A 15339-nucleotide genomic window follows, 5' to 3' on the forward strand; every position below is an offset into this window, starting at 1 on the left:
GTCGCCCATATACTTTGGTTCGCGTTGACACTCAAACCATTCCCAACCATACTGCTCCACCGCCTTTTTCCCAAATTTTTGGACTGGTTCCCGATTGCTGAACCCGGATGCTTCACCCTTCTTACTTCGCTTAGAACTCGCCACACTCTTTGCTTTCAGTGCCATTATAACCTGTGAAGAAGAAAAAAATAGAGAAAAAGAAAAAAAATGAAATTAGAGGGGAGGTGTTCGGATTAGGCAGTGGGTGAGGGGGAAGATGGAAAAAATTTGGGAGGAAGAGAGAAGTGTGGAAAAGTAGTGGAAGAAGAAGAAGAAGAAGTTGGAGAGAATTTAGGGGGGTTAGGCGGTTTTGTTAGGAGAATGGGGAAAGAATTGGGAGTTTTAGGGATTTAAGAGGAGTGGGTCGGTTTTATTTGAGTAGAAACCCGGATTTAAAAAAAAACTGAAGTGTGGCGCGATGGAGGGGCAATGCATCGCTCAGCGTGCCCCAACTTGCTCTTTGAATCGCGGAGCCTAGCGCGGCGCGGCGTTCAGAGCACCCCAACATGCTCTCTGAATCTTCATGCTAGACGCGGCATGCCAGCCAGTGCGCCTGGCTTCAGTGATTTCAATTTTTTATTTTTTTTTATTTTTTACTATTACAAGCTAAGTTACAAATAATGAAAAATCCTATTTAACTAAAACTAAGAACTAAAAGAACTTCCTAGATTCGACGAATTTAAACTATGCTAAAACAATAAAAAGACAAATTTCAAACATGAACTACCTATCTATTACATATTGTTCATGGGTTGCCTCCTATGTAGCGCTTGATTTAACATCGCGACACGACTCAGCTTGGATCATTCATCATTTAGCTCAAGAGCTTCCCGATCATGATCTGAATCCTTACCGAAATAGTGTTTTACCCTTTGCCCATTGACCAAGAACTTAAGGCCAGTCTTACCTTTAAGTTCAACAACCCCATGTTGTGTCATTCTGACCACTTCAAAAGGACCACTCCACTTCGACCTTAGTTTTCTGGGGAATAACCTTAGTCTAGAGTTAAAGAGTAGTACCTTATCTCCCGGATTGAAGGTATGAGCTACTATGTGCTTGTCATGCCACCTCTTTGTCTTTTCTTTGTATAGCTTGGCATTCTCATACACGTGGAGCCTAAACTCCTCAAGTTCATGCAGCTGATTCACTCTCTTTTTACCGGCTAGCTCAGGGTCTAAGTTCAGTTTCTTGATTGCCTAATATGCTTGATGCTCTAATTCTGCCGGAAGGTGACATGCTTTCCCAAAAACTATGTGATAGGGAGAAGTCCTTATTGGTGTCTTATATGCAGTCCTATATACCCATAACGCATCATTTAATTTCTCAGACCAATCTTTCCTTTGCGCATTCACCATTTTCTGCAAAAATTTCTTCACCTCTTTATTTGAAACCTCTACTTGGCCACTCGTTTGAGGATGGTAAGCTGTACCTTATGAAGAATACCATACTTAGCAAGAAGATTCTTAACAAGATGGTTAATGAAATGCTTACCTTCATCACTTATAATTGCCCTTGGAGTGCTAAAGCGAGTGAAGATGTGCTTCGTTATGAACTTTATCACCACCCTTGAATCATTGGAAAGAAGTGCGACCGCCTCAACCCATTTACTAACATAATCCGCAGCCACAAGAATGTATTGGTTTCCACTAGATGGCGGGAATGGACCCATGAAGTCAATATCCCACACATCAAAGTTTTCCACCTCCAAAATGTTATTTAGCGGCATCTCATGTCTTCTTGAAATAGTACCCAATCTTTGAAATTTATCACAACCCTTCACAAAAGCAATATAATCTTTAAATAACGGGGGCCAAAAGAAACCAGATGGTAGTACCTTATGAGCAGTGCGCTCTCCTCTATGACGACCTCCATATGGGCTAGCATGACAACTTTCGAGCACTTTGTGAACCTCAAATTTTGGAATGCACCTTCTCACTACCCGGTCTACACCTTGCTTGAACAAGAATGGTTCATCCCAGATATAGAACTTGGCATCATGATTGAGATTTTTCTTTTGTTGGGTGGTTGCACCCGGAGGATAATCACCACTTACTATCAAATTCACAATGTCTGCATACCATGGCACTTGAGAGATATCTAATGCCATCAATTGTTCATCCGAAAACTCTTCCCGGATTTGCTCACCTTCATTCACATGTGAAAAGTCCTCCAACCTATATAAGTGATCTACTATTTGATTCTTAGTACCTTTCCTATCTTTGATCTCAAAGTCAAATTCTTGGAGAAGCAATATCCATCGAATCAGCCTTGGTTTAACATCCTTCTTGTTGAATAGGTACCTAATAGTTGCATGGTCAGTAAAAACAATCACTTTAGTACCTACCAAATACGATCTGAACTTATCGAAGGCGAACACTAGAGCCAACATTTCTTTTTCAGTCTCTGTGTAATTAACTTGTGTAGAGTCCAGGGTCTTGCTTGCATAATAGATCGAGTGGAACACTTTATTCTTTCATTGTCCCAACACTGCACCCACTGCTACGTCGCTTGCATCACACATGAGTTCAAATGGTAATCCCCAATCAGGAGCAATTAAGATGGGAGCCTCAATTAATTTCCTCTTCAACATCTCAAAAGCTTTCAAACACATCTCATCAATGTCAAACTTCACCTCCTTCACCAAAAGACTGCACATAGGTCTAGTAATTTTGGAAAAATCCTTGATGAATCGCCTGTAAAAACCTGTATGACCAAGAAAACTACGCACACCTTTTATAGAAATGGGAGCGGGAAATTTCTCAATAACTTCTACCTTAGACTTATCATTCTCCAAACCAGATTTAGACATCTTGTGTCCCAACACTATTCCCTCTTTTACCAAAAAATGACACTTTTCCCAATTTAGAACTAAGTTAGTGTCTTCACATCTAGCAAGCACTTCATCAAGATTTCGGAGACATACCTCAAAAGTCTTCCCAAAGACGGAAAAATCATCCATGAACACCTCAACAAAGTCTTCCACCATATCATGAAAAATGGCCATCATACACCTTTGAAAAGTCGTTGGTGCATTGCAAAGTTCGAATGGCATGCGCTTGAAAGCATATGTGCCATAAGGACAAGAGAACATGGTATTTTCCTGATCCTCGGGTGCAATCAAGATCTGGTTGTAACCGGAATATCTATCTAAGAAACAATAATACTCCTGCCCTGCTAGTCGGTCAAGCATTTGATCACTGAATGGAACGGGGTAGTGATCTTTCCGGGTAGCATAATTTAGTTTTCGGTAATCCATGTAAATTCTCCCCCCGATCACTGTTCTAGTAGGAATCAACTCATTTTTTCCGTTCCTTACTACTATCATACCTCCTTTTTTGTGAACACATTGTACTGAACTTACCCACTTACTATCAGAGATTGGGTACATAATTCCAACATCTAGCCACTTGATGACTTCCTTTCTTACCACTTCTTTCATCACATGATTCAGTTGACGTTGATGTTGTGCTTTGGGTTTGTGATCCTTTTCCATGTAAATTCTGTGCATGCATAACACCAGACTAATCCCATGAATATCAACCATCTGCCATCCAATTTCTTTCCACCTCCACTTTAAGATCCTCAATGCCGCATCAACCTGTAAGTCAGACAATTCTGCAGAAAGTATAACAAGCAAAGTTTCATTAGTATCCAAATATGCATACCTTAGGTGAGCCGACAGAGTTTTTAGTTCCAACAAAAGGGCTTCTTCTTTTGATGGCTTTGGTGGGGGTCCCAACTTGCGATTTAGTGACTCCACTTGATTCCTACGAGTGTCTACTAGTGCTAGAATTAAGCATGATTCAATCTCTTAAGCTTTTGTGTCTCCCTCTATTTCATGACCCACTAACACTCTTTCTAAAGGATCTTCGGGCACAACTACTTGTGATTCTACTATGCGATCAACCACAGTAATAGTAGATAACTCTTCATAAATAGAAGGTAATTTTAAAGTGCGATAAACATCAAATACCTCAACCTTATTATATGCCCTCATAGTTAGTTGACCGGCTGCTACATCAATCAATGCCCTACCCGTGGCCAAGAAAGGTCGTCCAAAAATGAATGGAACTTCAGAATCGGGTTCAAAGTCTAAGATTACAAAATCTACCAGAAAAATCAATGAACCTACTTGCACTAACGCATCTTCTACCACCCCCTCTGGCCTAGCAAGGGATCTATCAACAAGTTGGAGAATAATAGTGATTCGTTTTGGACTACCCAACCCAAGCTTTTGATACAAATATAAGGGCATCAAATTTATACTTGCCCCCAAATCACATAACCCCCTGGCATGAACACTTTGCCCAATTGTAATCTGTACAGTAAAACTACTCGGATCTTTTAACTTTTTGGGTAGTCTGTTTTGAATCCTTGAGCTGCACTCCTCAATAAGTGCTACAGTTTCATGTTCCATGAGCCTACTTTTGCTAGCCACAATGTCCTTCACGTATTTAGCATACTTTGGGATACCCTACAAAATGTCAACCAAAGGTAGATTAATGTGAACCTGTTTAAAGAGAGAGAGAAACTTACCGAAGCATTCATCTTCATTTTTCTTTTTCAGCTTTTGTGGAATTAGAGGTGGTAATTTCTTTTGAGGAACGGGTACCTCAACATTGGAGCTTTTTACTACCTCTTCCCCCTTCTTTTCTTTGTTGCTTACCTCAGTGTCTCTCTTCTTTGGAGCTAGTTTCTCTAAATGCAACCCACTTCTAGTACTTACCGCATGCAATTGCTTTGGGTTTGGCTCAATATCACCGGGCAGTTGGGGACGCAAGTTCAAAGAATTAGCCACTTGCGTAACTTGTTTCTCTAAACTCATTTGGGACATCTGGATGTTTCTAATGTTCTTATCCTGCTTATCTACTCTAGTATTTAATTTGGTCCCTATTTCAGTCATCATCTTTTGGAGTAACTCTTCATTGGTCATCCCCCCTTTTGGTGCACTAGGATTTGGGCCTTGGTTAGGATTGAAGTATTGTTGCCCAGCCCCTTGAGAACGGTATTGGTTAACCCCTTGTGCCTGATTTTGGTTTTGGTTACCACCCCTTGTGCCTGATTTTGGTTTTGGTTACCACCCCAGGAGAAGGCATGATGGTTCTTCCAACTAAGGTTGTAAGTGTTACCATAATTTTGTTGCACTCCACCCTTTTGCACATTACCCACATAGTTTACGAAATCCGGGTTTGCCTCACATTGCTCGGTTTCATGAGTTCCACTACCACATACCTCACTCCAATTTGATGTATGTTGTACCATGTTTACCAGTGCTTTATTTAGAGCCATTTGTTTAAAATGTAAGGTCATGTTATGTTGCATTGCATCTAATTTGGCACTTATGACAGTAGCTTGGTCTACATCTAAGATCCTTGCAGCCTTTTGGGTTGGGGTTCTAGACATTTCCCCCTCATACCCTTGGTTTCCTTCAGAAAGTTTATCGAGTAAGTCGAAGAACTCTTCACTTGTTCTAGATAGGGCCTGTCCACCTGCTGCACTATTAAGAAGAGCACGAGCATTATATTTTAAACCCTCAAAGAAAGTGTGAGCAAGTGCCTCATTAGTTTGCATGTGGTATGGGCAAGCATTCAACATTTGGGTTCGTTGTAAGGTTCGACAAGTTCTCCCTTCTGAGCCAAGCCTGAAAATCAAGTGTCTGCAATAAACAAGCTAAGATCAAGTAATTAATACCTGAATATTCTAATTGTAAACTTAAGAAGATCGAATATAAATCAATTTTTAAGTCCCCGGCAGCGGCGCCAAAAACTTATTGCTCCCCAATATACACACAAGTGTACATGGTCGCACAAGTAATATAAATTCTTAAAGAAATGAGTTATCATTCCCAAGGGACTTATGATCAACTTATATTCACTTAATTCTACAACTAAAAGTAAAAAGTAACCTTTTCAAGAGTAGATGATTTATTGTTTATCTACTAATAATTATGCACTAACTGAAAGTAACTAATTGTGAATGACTTTGATATAATGTTTCAAGCAAGTTAAATGCAATTACAGGGCTGTAACATATAAAGAATATCATGTATCATATTATTGGCTTAGAACTAATTTCAGTTGTCAAGTTACTGGTTTATAGGGTTGATGATATGATCCGGGTTATACGTCTCTCGTCGCCTACCCCAGTTAGCTATCTAACTACATCGTTGAGCGGGGATAAATAGACTAACTGGCGAGCATTTATATTTCATCATATTTCGTAACCAAGCAAGGTGTTTGTCTGGGCGTCACTCTTGAACACTAATCACTTCAATTTAATGGGTGGACCGAGCTCTCTATATTCTCTGGTCTATCTAACCTCTCATCTCCCGATTTTAAGATTAGACAATATATTTATCTTATGGTGCACAATCACAAAATACTAAAACAAGAATATAGAAGTAACTTGTATTGACAACTGAAAATTAATTCAACAACCTCAAATAATCAACAATCAATTCGTAGCTACAGCCCCATAACTAGGGCGTTTAGCTACTCATGCTATTAGAAAATAATAATATACAATAGTTCATGCAGTTTCCAGAAAATAGAAGAGTTAAAGGATTAAAACCTATTACAACCTTGAATTCTTGCTTTTGCACACTAAATCAAAATGTTCCCCTACAATAGAACCCAATGGGTCTATTTATAAGTTTAGGAAAATTTGAGACAAAATCTACTTCAACTAGGAATCCTTTTTAACACAGCTTAAGCTTGAAAAATTGGGATTCCATTGGCGTGTCGTGCCTCTTATCGCCCCACAAACATGCTCCAGCTGTATCAGTGTTGGACCGCCGCGCCTCTTTGGGCGCCTGAAAAAGGCCCTAGAATGTTGGGCCTTGGCGCGTCGCGCCTCTCAGCGCGCCTGAGAAAGGTCTCTGAATGTTGGCCCTTGGAGCCTCGCGCCTAGCAGTGCGCCTGGCCTTGGGGCCTTGATCCTTAGTCGCTTTTCATGCTCTTTTGCATTCTTTTCTTCAAGTTGACTCCAATTCCCTTGAGAGTTCCTGAAAAAATTAATCATGTGTGTAAGTGCACAATCATCACAAGTTACACCAAGAATTAAACTAAGGACTAGAGATCATTCTTCAATCTAATCGATTCATGGGCAAATATTGACAACTTAGGCATATAAATATGCCTAAGTTCAAATCCTATTCTTCTTAATTTCTCTTTGTGTTACACTTGTATAGTTCTCTTGATGTTAGTTATTATTGTTTCTACGTTATGAGCGTTTTGGTAAAGTTACATTATTGTCTTGTTGCGTCAAATTATTGGAGAAGTCATTTATTTATTATATAAATATTTTCTTATTGGTTAAATCGAAATTGGACCATTAAGGATCAAAACCGATAAATCGATTAAAAACATCTTATTGATTTGATCATTAGTTTAATTTATTTCAAAATCAAAAATCGATAAATTGAATCGATAATACATAAAATCAAATTGAACCGACCGATCTACACCCATAAACTATAAAACCTTAGGTATGTTCCGATTGAGGATGATGTTTACAATTAAGCGAAAACTTATTGAGTAATGAACATTTGAAATCACGCGCAATTTTTGCTTCCCAAGAAACAGGATTGTACCACTTACACACAAAAGAGAATCGAGGGTTTTGCAGAAATTTTCTAAATATTTTGAATTGTTAATTGTTGTGTCTTAGTTTATGGTACTTTTGTAATTTCTAAATATTTAAATTTTATTTGAAAAAAGAAAAAGGAGAAAATATATCCCCAATTATGAGATTTTGAGCGAATATACCACTCGTTAAAAAATAGTGCATATTAGCCCTTTTGATTTATAGACTTATACTTGGTGAATTTTTTCTAAAAGAACCTAAAATTTGTTTTTTAATTTTCAAAAATGTCACCTGGCTTTAAAGAATTACTTCACCAACCCCCCACCCCCTATATACTCGACCCAGAAGAAAAAATGCATTCCCTCTCTTACTCAATTATAAATTGGAACTGGTGAGGTCTAAATAAAAGAGAGATTGAGTTTATTTTAGTTAGGTCAGGTCTATTTCGAGTCTGGAGGGGTAAAAAAATGTATAATGTAATTTTTCAAAATCATCTGTCATTTTTTGAAATTAAAAAGCCACGAATAGTTGTTTTTAACTTCTGTCTTGATAACGAAAAGAACAAATATGCACCATTTGTTATACGACGAGGGTATGTATGTACCTTTTGTTAGACAACGATGGCATACATGCACAACTCTTTTAGCGAGAGAAATATCTACTAGGATTGTTCAAAATCAATAATCCAAACATTTTTTTTATTGATTTGCCAGTAATATAGGTTATTTGTTTAGCGGTTTTGATAACAGTTTTTGTATATTTTTATATCGGGTTATCTGTTCTTAATGATTTGAGAGTTTTTGCTAACAGATTAATCGATAGTAAATTAATAAACTATATTTATATCATTCGGTATATGAAGTCCTTGATTTAGAATTTAGTTTCATACTTTCATTTCTAATCGTCTCAAACTCTCGGTTATCCTACAAGGTGTCGGTGTTTACTTTTGAGCAAGATGTAATTGGTCAACTCATTAGCATGGTTTATTTGGTCTTGTCACTTTGATTCTAAGTGATTTTCAATGATTTTTGTGGGTGAATCTTAATGGTTAAGCCTATAACGATAAATACCCAATGAATCTATAATCGATTATCCGATATTTTAATGGTTCTATAAGGATTTAATATGTCTACAAATCGATAATCGATAAATCGATAAACTTCAAAATCAAACTGAATCAACCAATATGCAACCCTAATATCTACTCTAATTCACAAAATTTCAGGGTAAATTTTCCCTTTAAAAAGAAATTGAGGATTCTATATCCAAATATATACTGAACATTAATTAGTTTAACCCTCGTATTTCGAATCAAGTTAACCAAATTAAAACATAGAGTAGTTTTTGTCGTATTTTTATTTCAAAATAGTTAAAAAAAAATTAAGTCCAAGTTATGCACGAAAAGCCATAGGAAATTACACCAATAATTTGGAAAACAGATACTCTGTCCAACAATAGTTGTCCACTATTGACTTGACACACCCCTTAAGAAACAATAAATAATAGGGGTAATATTGCTATATTATACTTTGACTTTATTAAATTTAATTCTTTGAAAAATGTGTTAGATGATAAATAATATTTAATAGCAAGGGTAAAAACTATTTTCGAAATCCATTTTTTACTCACAGATTTCTCAAGAAGAAGGCTCTAAATACCAATTGTTGGTTTTTTAATAAAGAAATTAAGAAAATAACAGAGAAAAACTTTGAGAGAAAAAAATATATTGTTAAAGGGAATTTTTTAGGAAAAATTACAGAAATCCCGCCTTTTAGTTTACTTATTACCATTATCCCCTATAAGTTTTACAAATCTCCGAAATCCCTCATTTTTGCGCATCAAATTAGTGTATCTCGCACACCAGATTAGTGTATCATGTATAAAATGTACATCAGAGTAGTGTATCATGTATAAAATGTAATGTATTTTACTTAACGATTAATGTATCTTGTGCATCAGTTTAGTATATCAGTGTTTATATTATTGTATCTGTTTGAGGGATGCCTGTAATTATAAACTTTTAAGGGATAGATTGTAATTTTACCTTAAAAGTATGTGATTTCTGTAATTTGCCATTTTTTATTATTTATTAATAATGTAGAGACTTACATTTATAGATATAATTCCTAACTAAAATTAATAAAATACGTACTAACTTATCAGTAAAATTTAAATAACAAATTAAAGAACTAACTCCTAAATTCAAGTCACATAGGATATACGACTCTAATAATTTAAAAACCCTAAAAGTAGCTAACTGCTTTATTTTTACAATATCCTGAGACATATTCTCAACAAAATCAATAATTTGTTATTTGAATTTTAATAATCAAACAAACAATTTAATACTCAAATCTAAACACAAATCAAAAGTTTCATATATTATCGGAATAAAAAAGAATCAATCTCAATTATCACTTTGCCTAAACAACAAATCTATCTAATTAAAAACAAGTTAAGATTGTGTGTGCGGCAAAACAGAAGATCTACAAATTGGACAATTCTTCTTGCCCCTTTGCAGCCATTCCTCTATGCAAGTTGCGTGATATTCGTGTCGACAATGGAGCGTACCAATTGTGTCGCCATTTACATATTCAGATAAACATATGGAACATATCTCTTCAATCTTATTACCACAATGACTTCTTTTCTTCAACGCTCTATAATCAAATGGTTGTCCCCTGACACGACTACCAAAGTTGCGTTCACGGTTTCGCATTGTGACCATTATGTCATTCATTTCATCACTTCTCCTTGAGTAGTTATTATGATTTCCAAAAGTAATTCTTGAACCCTGAGACGAATTTCTCGGATTTGTGGGAAACACAGCAGCATCATCAATCACAAATACACCATCAATGTATTCACCATCTCTTACTAACAGAGCAGGATCCATACGAGCAATAAATCTAGAATCATCCATAATTTTGCTTTTAATTGATGAATTCAATAGCAATATGAGAAAAACAGAGACACCATATATAAAGAGATAAATGTTTGAGGGTTACGAGAATGTTTCCTTTAAGTTACTACGATTAGGGTTAGTAAACTATTACTACTATTTTTCCAAATCTATTTTTGATTTTTAAATTTTTTTTAAATATATCACTATAGACACATAAATTTTATTGATTAAATTCATGCTCATTTGGGCTTTACAAATAAATAAAGCTATTTTATCACATTAAAGAAAAAAAAATCACCCCACATATATATTTAAAGGGCAATATTACAAGTTTTAAATCTACTTTTAAAATATTATTGCTTATAACATTTTAATTGCGGGTTATAATAGATCACTTTTTATTTATAAATCAATTTAATTGCACTTTATTAAATAATTAGTCTTTTATAATTATATTTTTATTATTAAGTGATATAAATAAATAATCAATCATAATTATCTCTTACACATTTTTAGGGATTTTATTCAATGTTCATACCAAAATATAACATTATACATCTAAAAAAAACGTCATAATTAAAATTATTATACACAAAAATATATATAAAATCAGTACACAAATTTCATACATATTTCATGCTAACATTATAACTATTTCATCCCATAAGTCATCACCTTTTCACAACAAAATCATGCCGAAATAATACTAATTCTAACTATTAATTTTCATTTATTAGATAAACAATATATGAAATTCATCTCAATATAATGTCAAAATCGTACCAACGTGGTATAACCACTATACCAATTTCAAATGAATTTCATGTAATTTTTTTAACCAGAAACATACAAAAAAAAATGAATGTTCATACCAAAATATATATCAATTTCAAACAATTTTTATGTAATTTCAAAAAATAAATGTGCATACCAAAAACGTCATAATTAAAAATATTATACGTATCATTGTTCTTAATTTTTTATTTTTTTTACTTTGATTAGTAAACCAATACAAATAAAAAATTGCAAAGAACATTAACTTGAAGGATCCCATCGACCACCATGCTTTAGTAATACTGATAAGAAGTCGTCCATTACTAGAAAATAAAAATTATTGAATAAAAACGAATAGGAACTAGATGAGAGTCACAACTAACTAGAGCAAAAATTGAGAAGAGAGAGAAATATTCGAACAAAAGAAAATTAATCTGTTTTGAACGAATTTTAACTGCTTTAAGTTAAACATTTTTTTTATGAATCTCCTATATGGCACATATTAATTATCATTAATGAATTCAAATTATTTACTACTAATATATCTGTTTTACATTATTTGTTTTTCACAATAATTATATTTTACTGTTATTTTAAATCTTTTTTATTTTATTTTACTAAAATGTTAAACCCTGTAATTTTTATTGTTATAACTTAAAAATAAAGAATAATGTCATAACTTATAATTATTAATCCTATATGTGTCAATTATAAAATTTTCACGGAGTTTGGGGTTCTAAATTTCCTTCCCTTTCCTTAAACATTGAGTTGTTAATCAATTTTATTAGGAGTTTACAAATTATTACTTAATTTTCTCGTAAAAATATAGAGTCTACAAAAAAGTTACTGAGTTCGTCCGAATCCATGAACCCCCACTTAGCTCCGCTCCTGCCTGCCTATAGGGGATTAATTTGGTCCGTGTACCCTATCGACATGGTATCCGACCTTCCGAACTCCTCAATTACATCGTACTAGCATGGTATCCGTCCCTCCAAATTTATGTAATCGCTCTTTCAGAACCTCACATTTGATTCGAGTCACTCATCAACCGAAAGGTTATAATTATCCTTTATATACTTATTTTCTTAGTTTTCCTTTTCAGGTATTTGGGAACTTAGTAGCAAACTAATAGCACTTGTTATTTTTTCTATCCATTCCATTTGCTCCTGCACTCTTTTCCTGAATAAACAAAAATATGTATTTTTACTAATTAGACATCTATGTTTAAAGCCAGTTCTCTCACCACAGCCTTTGCCACGGAAAAGAATTATAAGATTTTACCTGCAAAGTATATTACTTTGTTTGTGAAAATTGAGATTATTCTAAAGCAAAATCTCAGATCAGATTAATATGTATATACTTTTTGAAAATGTAAGAACTGCAGTAGTAGATTTATTAAAACCGTTTAAACGTTATGAATATTGAATGCAGGACCAATCAAGGAATTGTAACACTACAAGATGCGAGGGAGATGGGATCATTTATACAGAGGCGAAGCCAGGATAAAGAATTTGAGGATTCTATATTTTGGGACTGAAAAGATAAATATTGCAAAACCTGCTTCCTTTAAAAAGGAAATGGGAAAATTTTATTGATAGAGGGGTTCAATAACCCACAACACCACCCTTTATCACCACTGAGCTGTCGGGGGTTCACAAGTTAATATACATATATACTTATTTAATTTTCTAATAGAAATATAAGGTCTACGGAAAAGCTAATGGGTTCGTCCGAATCCATGAACCCCCACCGAACTCCGCCTATGGGGATCAATCAAACAGAGAAACTCCAAATATTATTCTTTTAATACAGATGAAGATTTTGCTTATGATCCTCAATAAGTTTGTCCTTGTGTCTAACAGTTTGATCTTGAATTGCCAGCACACTGTTTAGACGAATATTGCAAATAGTTAGCAGTGAATAGTTTGCTTACTAAACGTCGCACACGGAAGAGAAAGCTGTAGAACATGAAATAGAAACTAAAATGGCCCCCAATATGTAGACTGACGAGAGCAGGGGTAGCTAGTGTGTAAGAGGAGAGTAGTCATACAATAGTGAGGCTATTAAAGAAACCACACTGCTCTGTGCAAGGAGAAGTAATATCAAGCTTAGCCTTTATTTTCTACTCAAATCAGCTAACCTCATAAAGATTGCCTCATCAGAACTATATTTGCTACTTCCATCATCAACATCTCGAACTTGTATTGGTTCGGGCAAAATTGGAAGTGTTGGAGGAGGTACTGGTCATGTTGGTGGCTCCGTCAGGCGCAAAAAGAACCATTATAGTTGTGCATATCATCCTCATTAAAGTTACCCCATGATCATTTGGTAGGTCAATGGTTATTTTTGATGTGAGAGAGATTTTTTCCATGGATGGATAGTTATGCTTTTGGCTACGTGTTAATCTGAACAGATCAATCAAAGAGACATTTGTAAATTCGAAAGATGTAAAATCACCTTAAACCCTATAGCTCCACAAGCAATCAAAAAGAAATTTGAAAGATACATATATCAACCAAGTACAGAATTAGGTAGATACTGACCTTATCAGTGTCAATGTCATAATGGAATTGACGACGTGTTCATTGTTGCCACTATGATTTCTGGTCAAAAATTTAAAATGATTTGTGCTGGTGCTCATCATTTGGTATCTTTCTAAGATGAACAGATACAGCCAGAAACAAACTCTCCGTTATTTAAATTTTCATCTTCTGTAAGAGTGGAGCAGAAGATTAAGAAGGGGGCAATCAGAGTTATATCTCTCTGGTTTAATGAATCATTTCGAGAACCTACATAGCAAAATAAATACTCCCCAACGTAACCTTGAAAATGAAGTGAGGAAAGAAAGTTGATGCATCAACAAATTTAAATAGTGTCACAGAGTTAAGTTCAGAAGCAATATTAATCTGATATTCACATTTTAAAATCGAGTAGCTATAGCTCCGAAAGATTTGTAGATGACAGTCACTAAACATTACTTCATACTAAAAAATCATTACATCAACTGAACAAAAATTGTTCAAATTTAGATGGTCAACCAATGACCAATAAAATAAATGTCTAGCTAGCTAAGACTAACAACTTAATAAAAAGTAAAGTTATGTTTCTGTGTGTTGCTGTGATGTCAAAACAGAAGATCTACAAATTGGACAATTCTTCTTGCCCCTCAGCAGCCATTTCTCTATGCAGGTTGCGTGATATTCGTGTCCACAATGGAGTGTACCAATTGTCTCGTCATTTACCTATTCAGATAGACATATGGAACATATCTCTTCTGAATCAACTTCAATCTTATTAACACAATGACTTCTTTTTTTCATCATCACAATTTCCTCCTGGTGTTGGCCTACTCCAGGTAGATCAAGCAAAGCTCTATAATCAAATGGCTGTCCGCTGAGACGACTACCAAAGTTGTGATCAAGGTTTTGCATAGCAACTATTGATTGATTGACATCATGAGTTGTGACATAGGAATCATCAATGAATTGATGATAAGTATATGGATCCCAGAAAGCAGAGTAGTTATTAAGTGGAGCCAAGTGATTACGAAAAGTATTTCTTGAACGGTGAGAGGAATTTCTTGAGCGATGATTGTGGGGTTGTGAAAGATGAGGATTTGTGCGAAACAGAGAAGCAGCATCATCAGTGACAAAGACACCATCAATGTATTGAGCGTGTATGAGAAACAGAGCATTATCCGAATGAGCAACAAAACCAGAATTCATACTCATCATAACAACAAACAGAGAGAAACAAGATTAAGTTGGGGTTCTGCAGAATGAAGAAAAGAGAGCTGCAAATATGAATTCAGTACCAAAACACTTGGCTCCATAGAAAGATAAATGGTTAAGCGCATCCTATAACGGTAATATAAATATTGACACGCTTAACAGAATGTTTCCTTAACTAATAAATTGACACGGTTACCATAATTTTTCCTTAACTAATAAATTGACACGGTTACTATATGATGAAAGGGCATATATACAACCTCAACTTTACAATTTGGAATCATTATACACCTATTAAAATAGTAG

At 34.9% G+C, this 15339-nt stretch overlaps 1 protein-coding gene across 1 annotated transcript; it reads right to left on the reverse strand.

Annotated features, from left to right (window-relative positions):
• Window positions 1-14544: 14544 nt before the first annotated feature.
• LOC125808990 (uncharacterized) lies at window positions 14545-15036 on the reverse strand. The gene has a single exon (XM_049488670.1). It carries the CDS (start codon window positions 15034-15036, stop codon window positions 14545-14547), a length of 492 nt encoding a protein of 163 aa, XP_049344627.1.
• Between the last annotated feature and the right edge of the window lie 303 nt (window positions 15037-15339).

This window comes from Solanum verrucosum, unplaced genomic scaffold (genome assembly GCF_900185275.1).
Source record: "Solanum verrucosum unplaced genomic scaffold, falcon-dt-bn FXZP01000594.1, whole genome shotgun sequence".
Classification (NCBI taxonomy): Eukaryota; Viridiplantae; Streptophyta; class Magnoliopsida; order Solanales; family Solanaceae; genus Solanum; species Solanum verrucosum.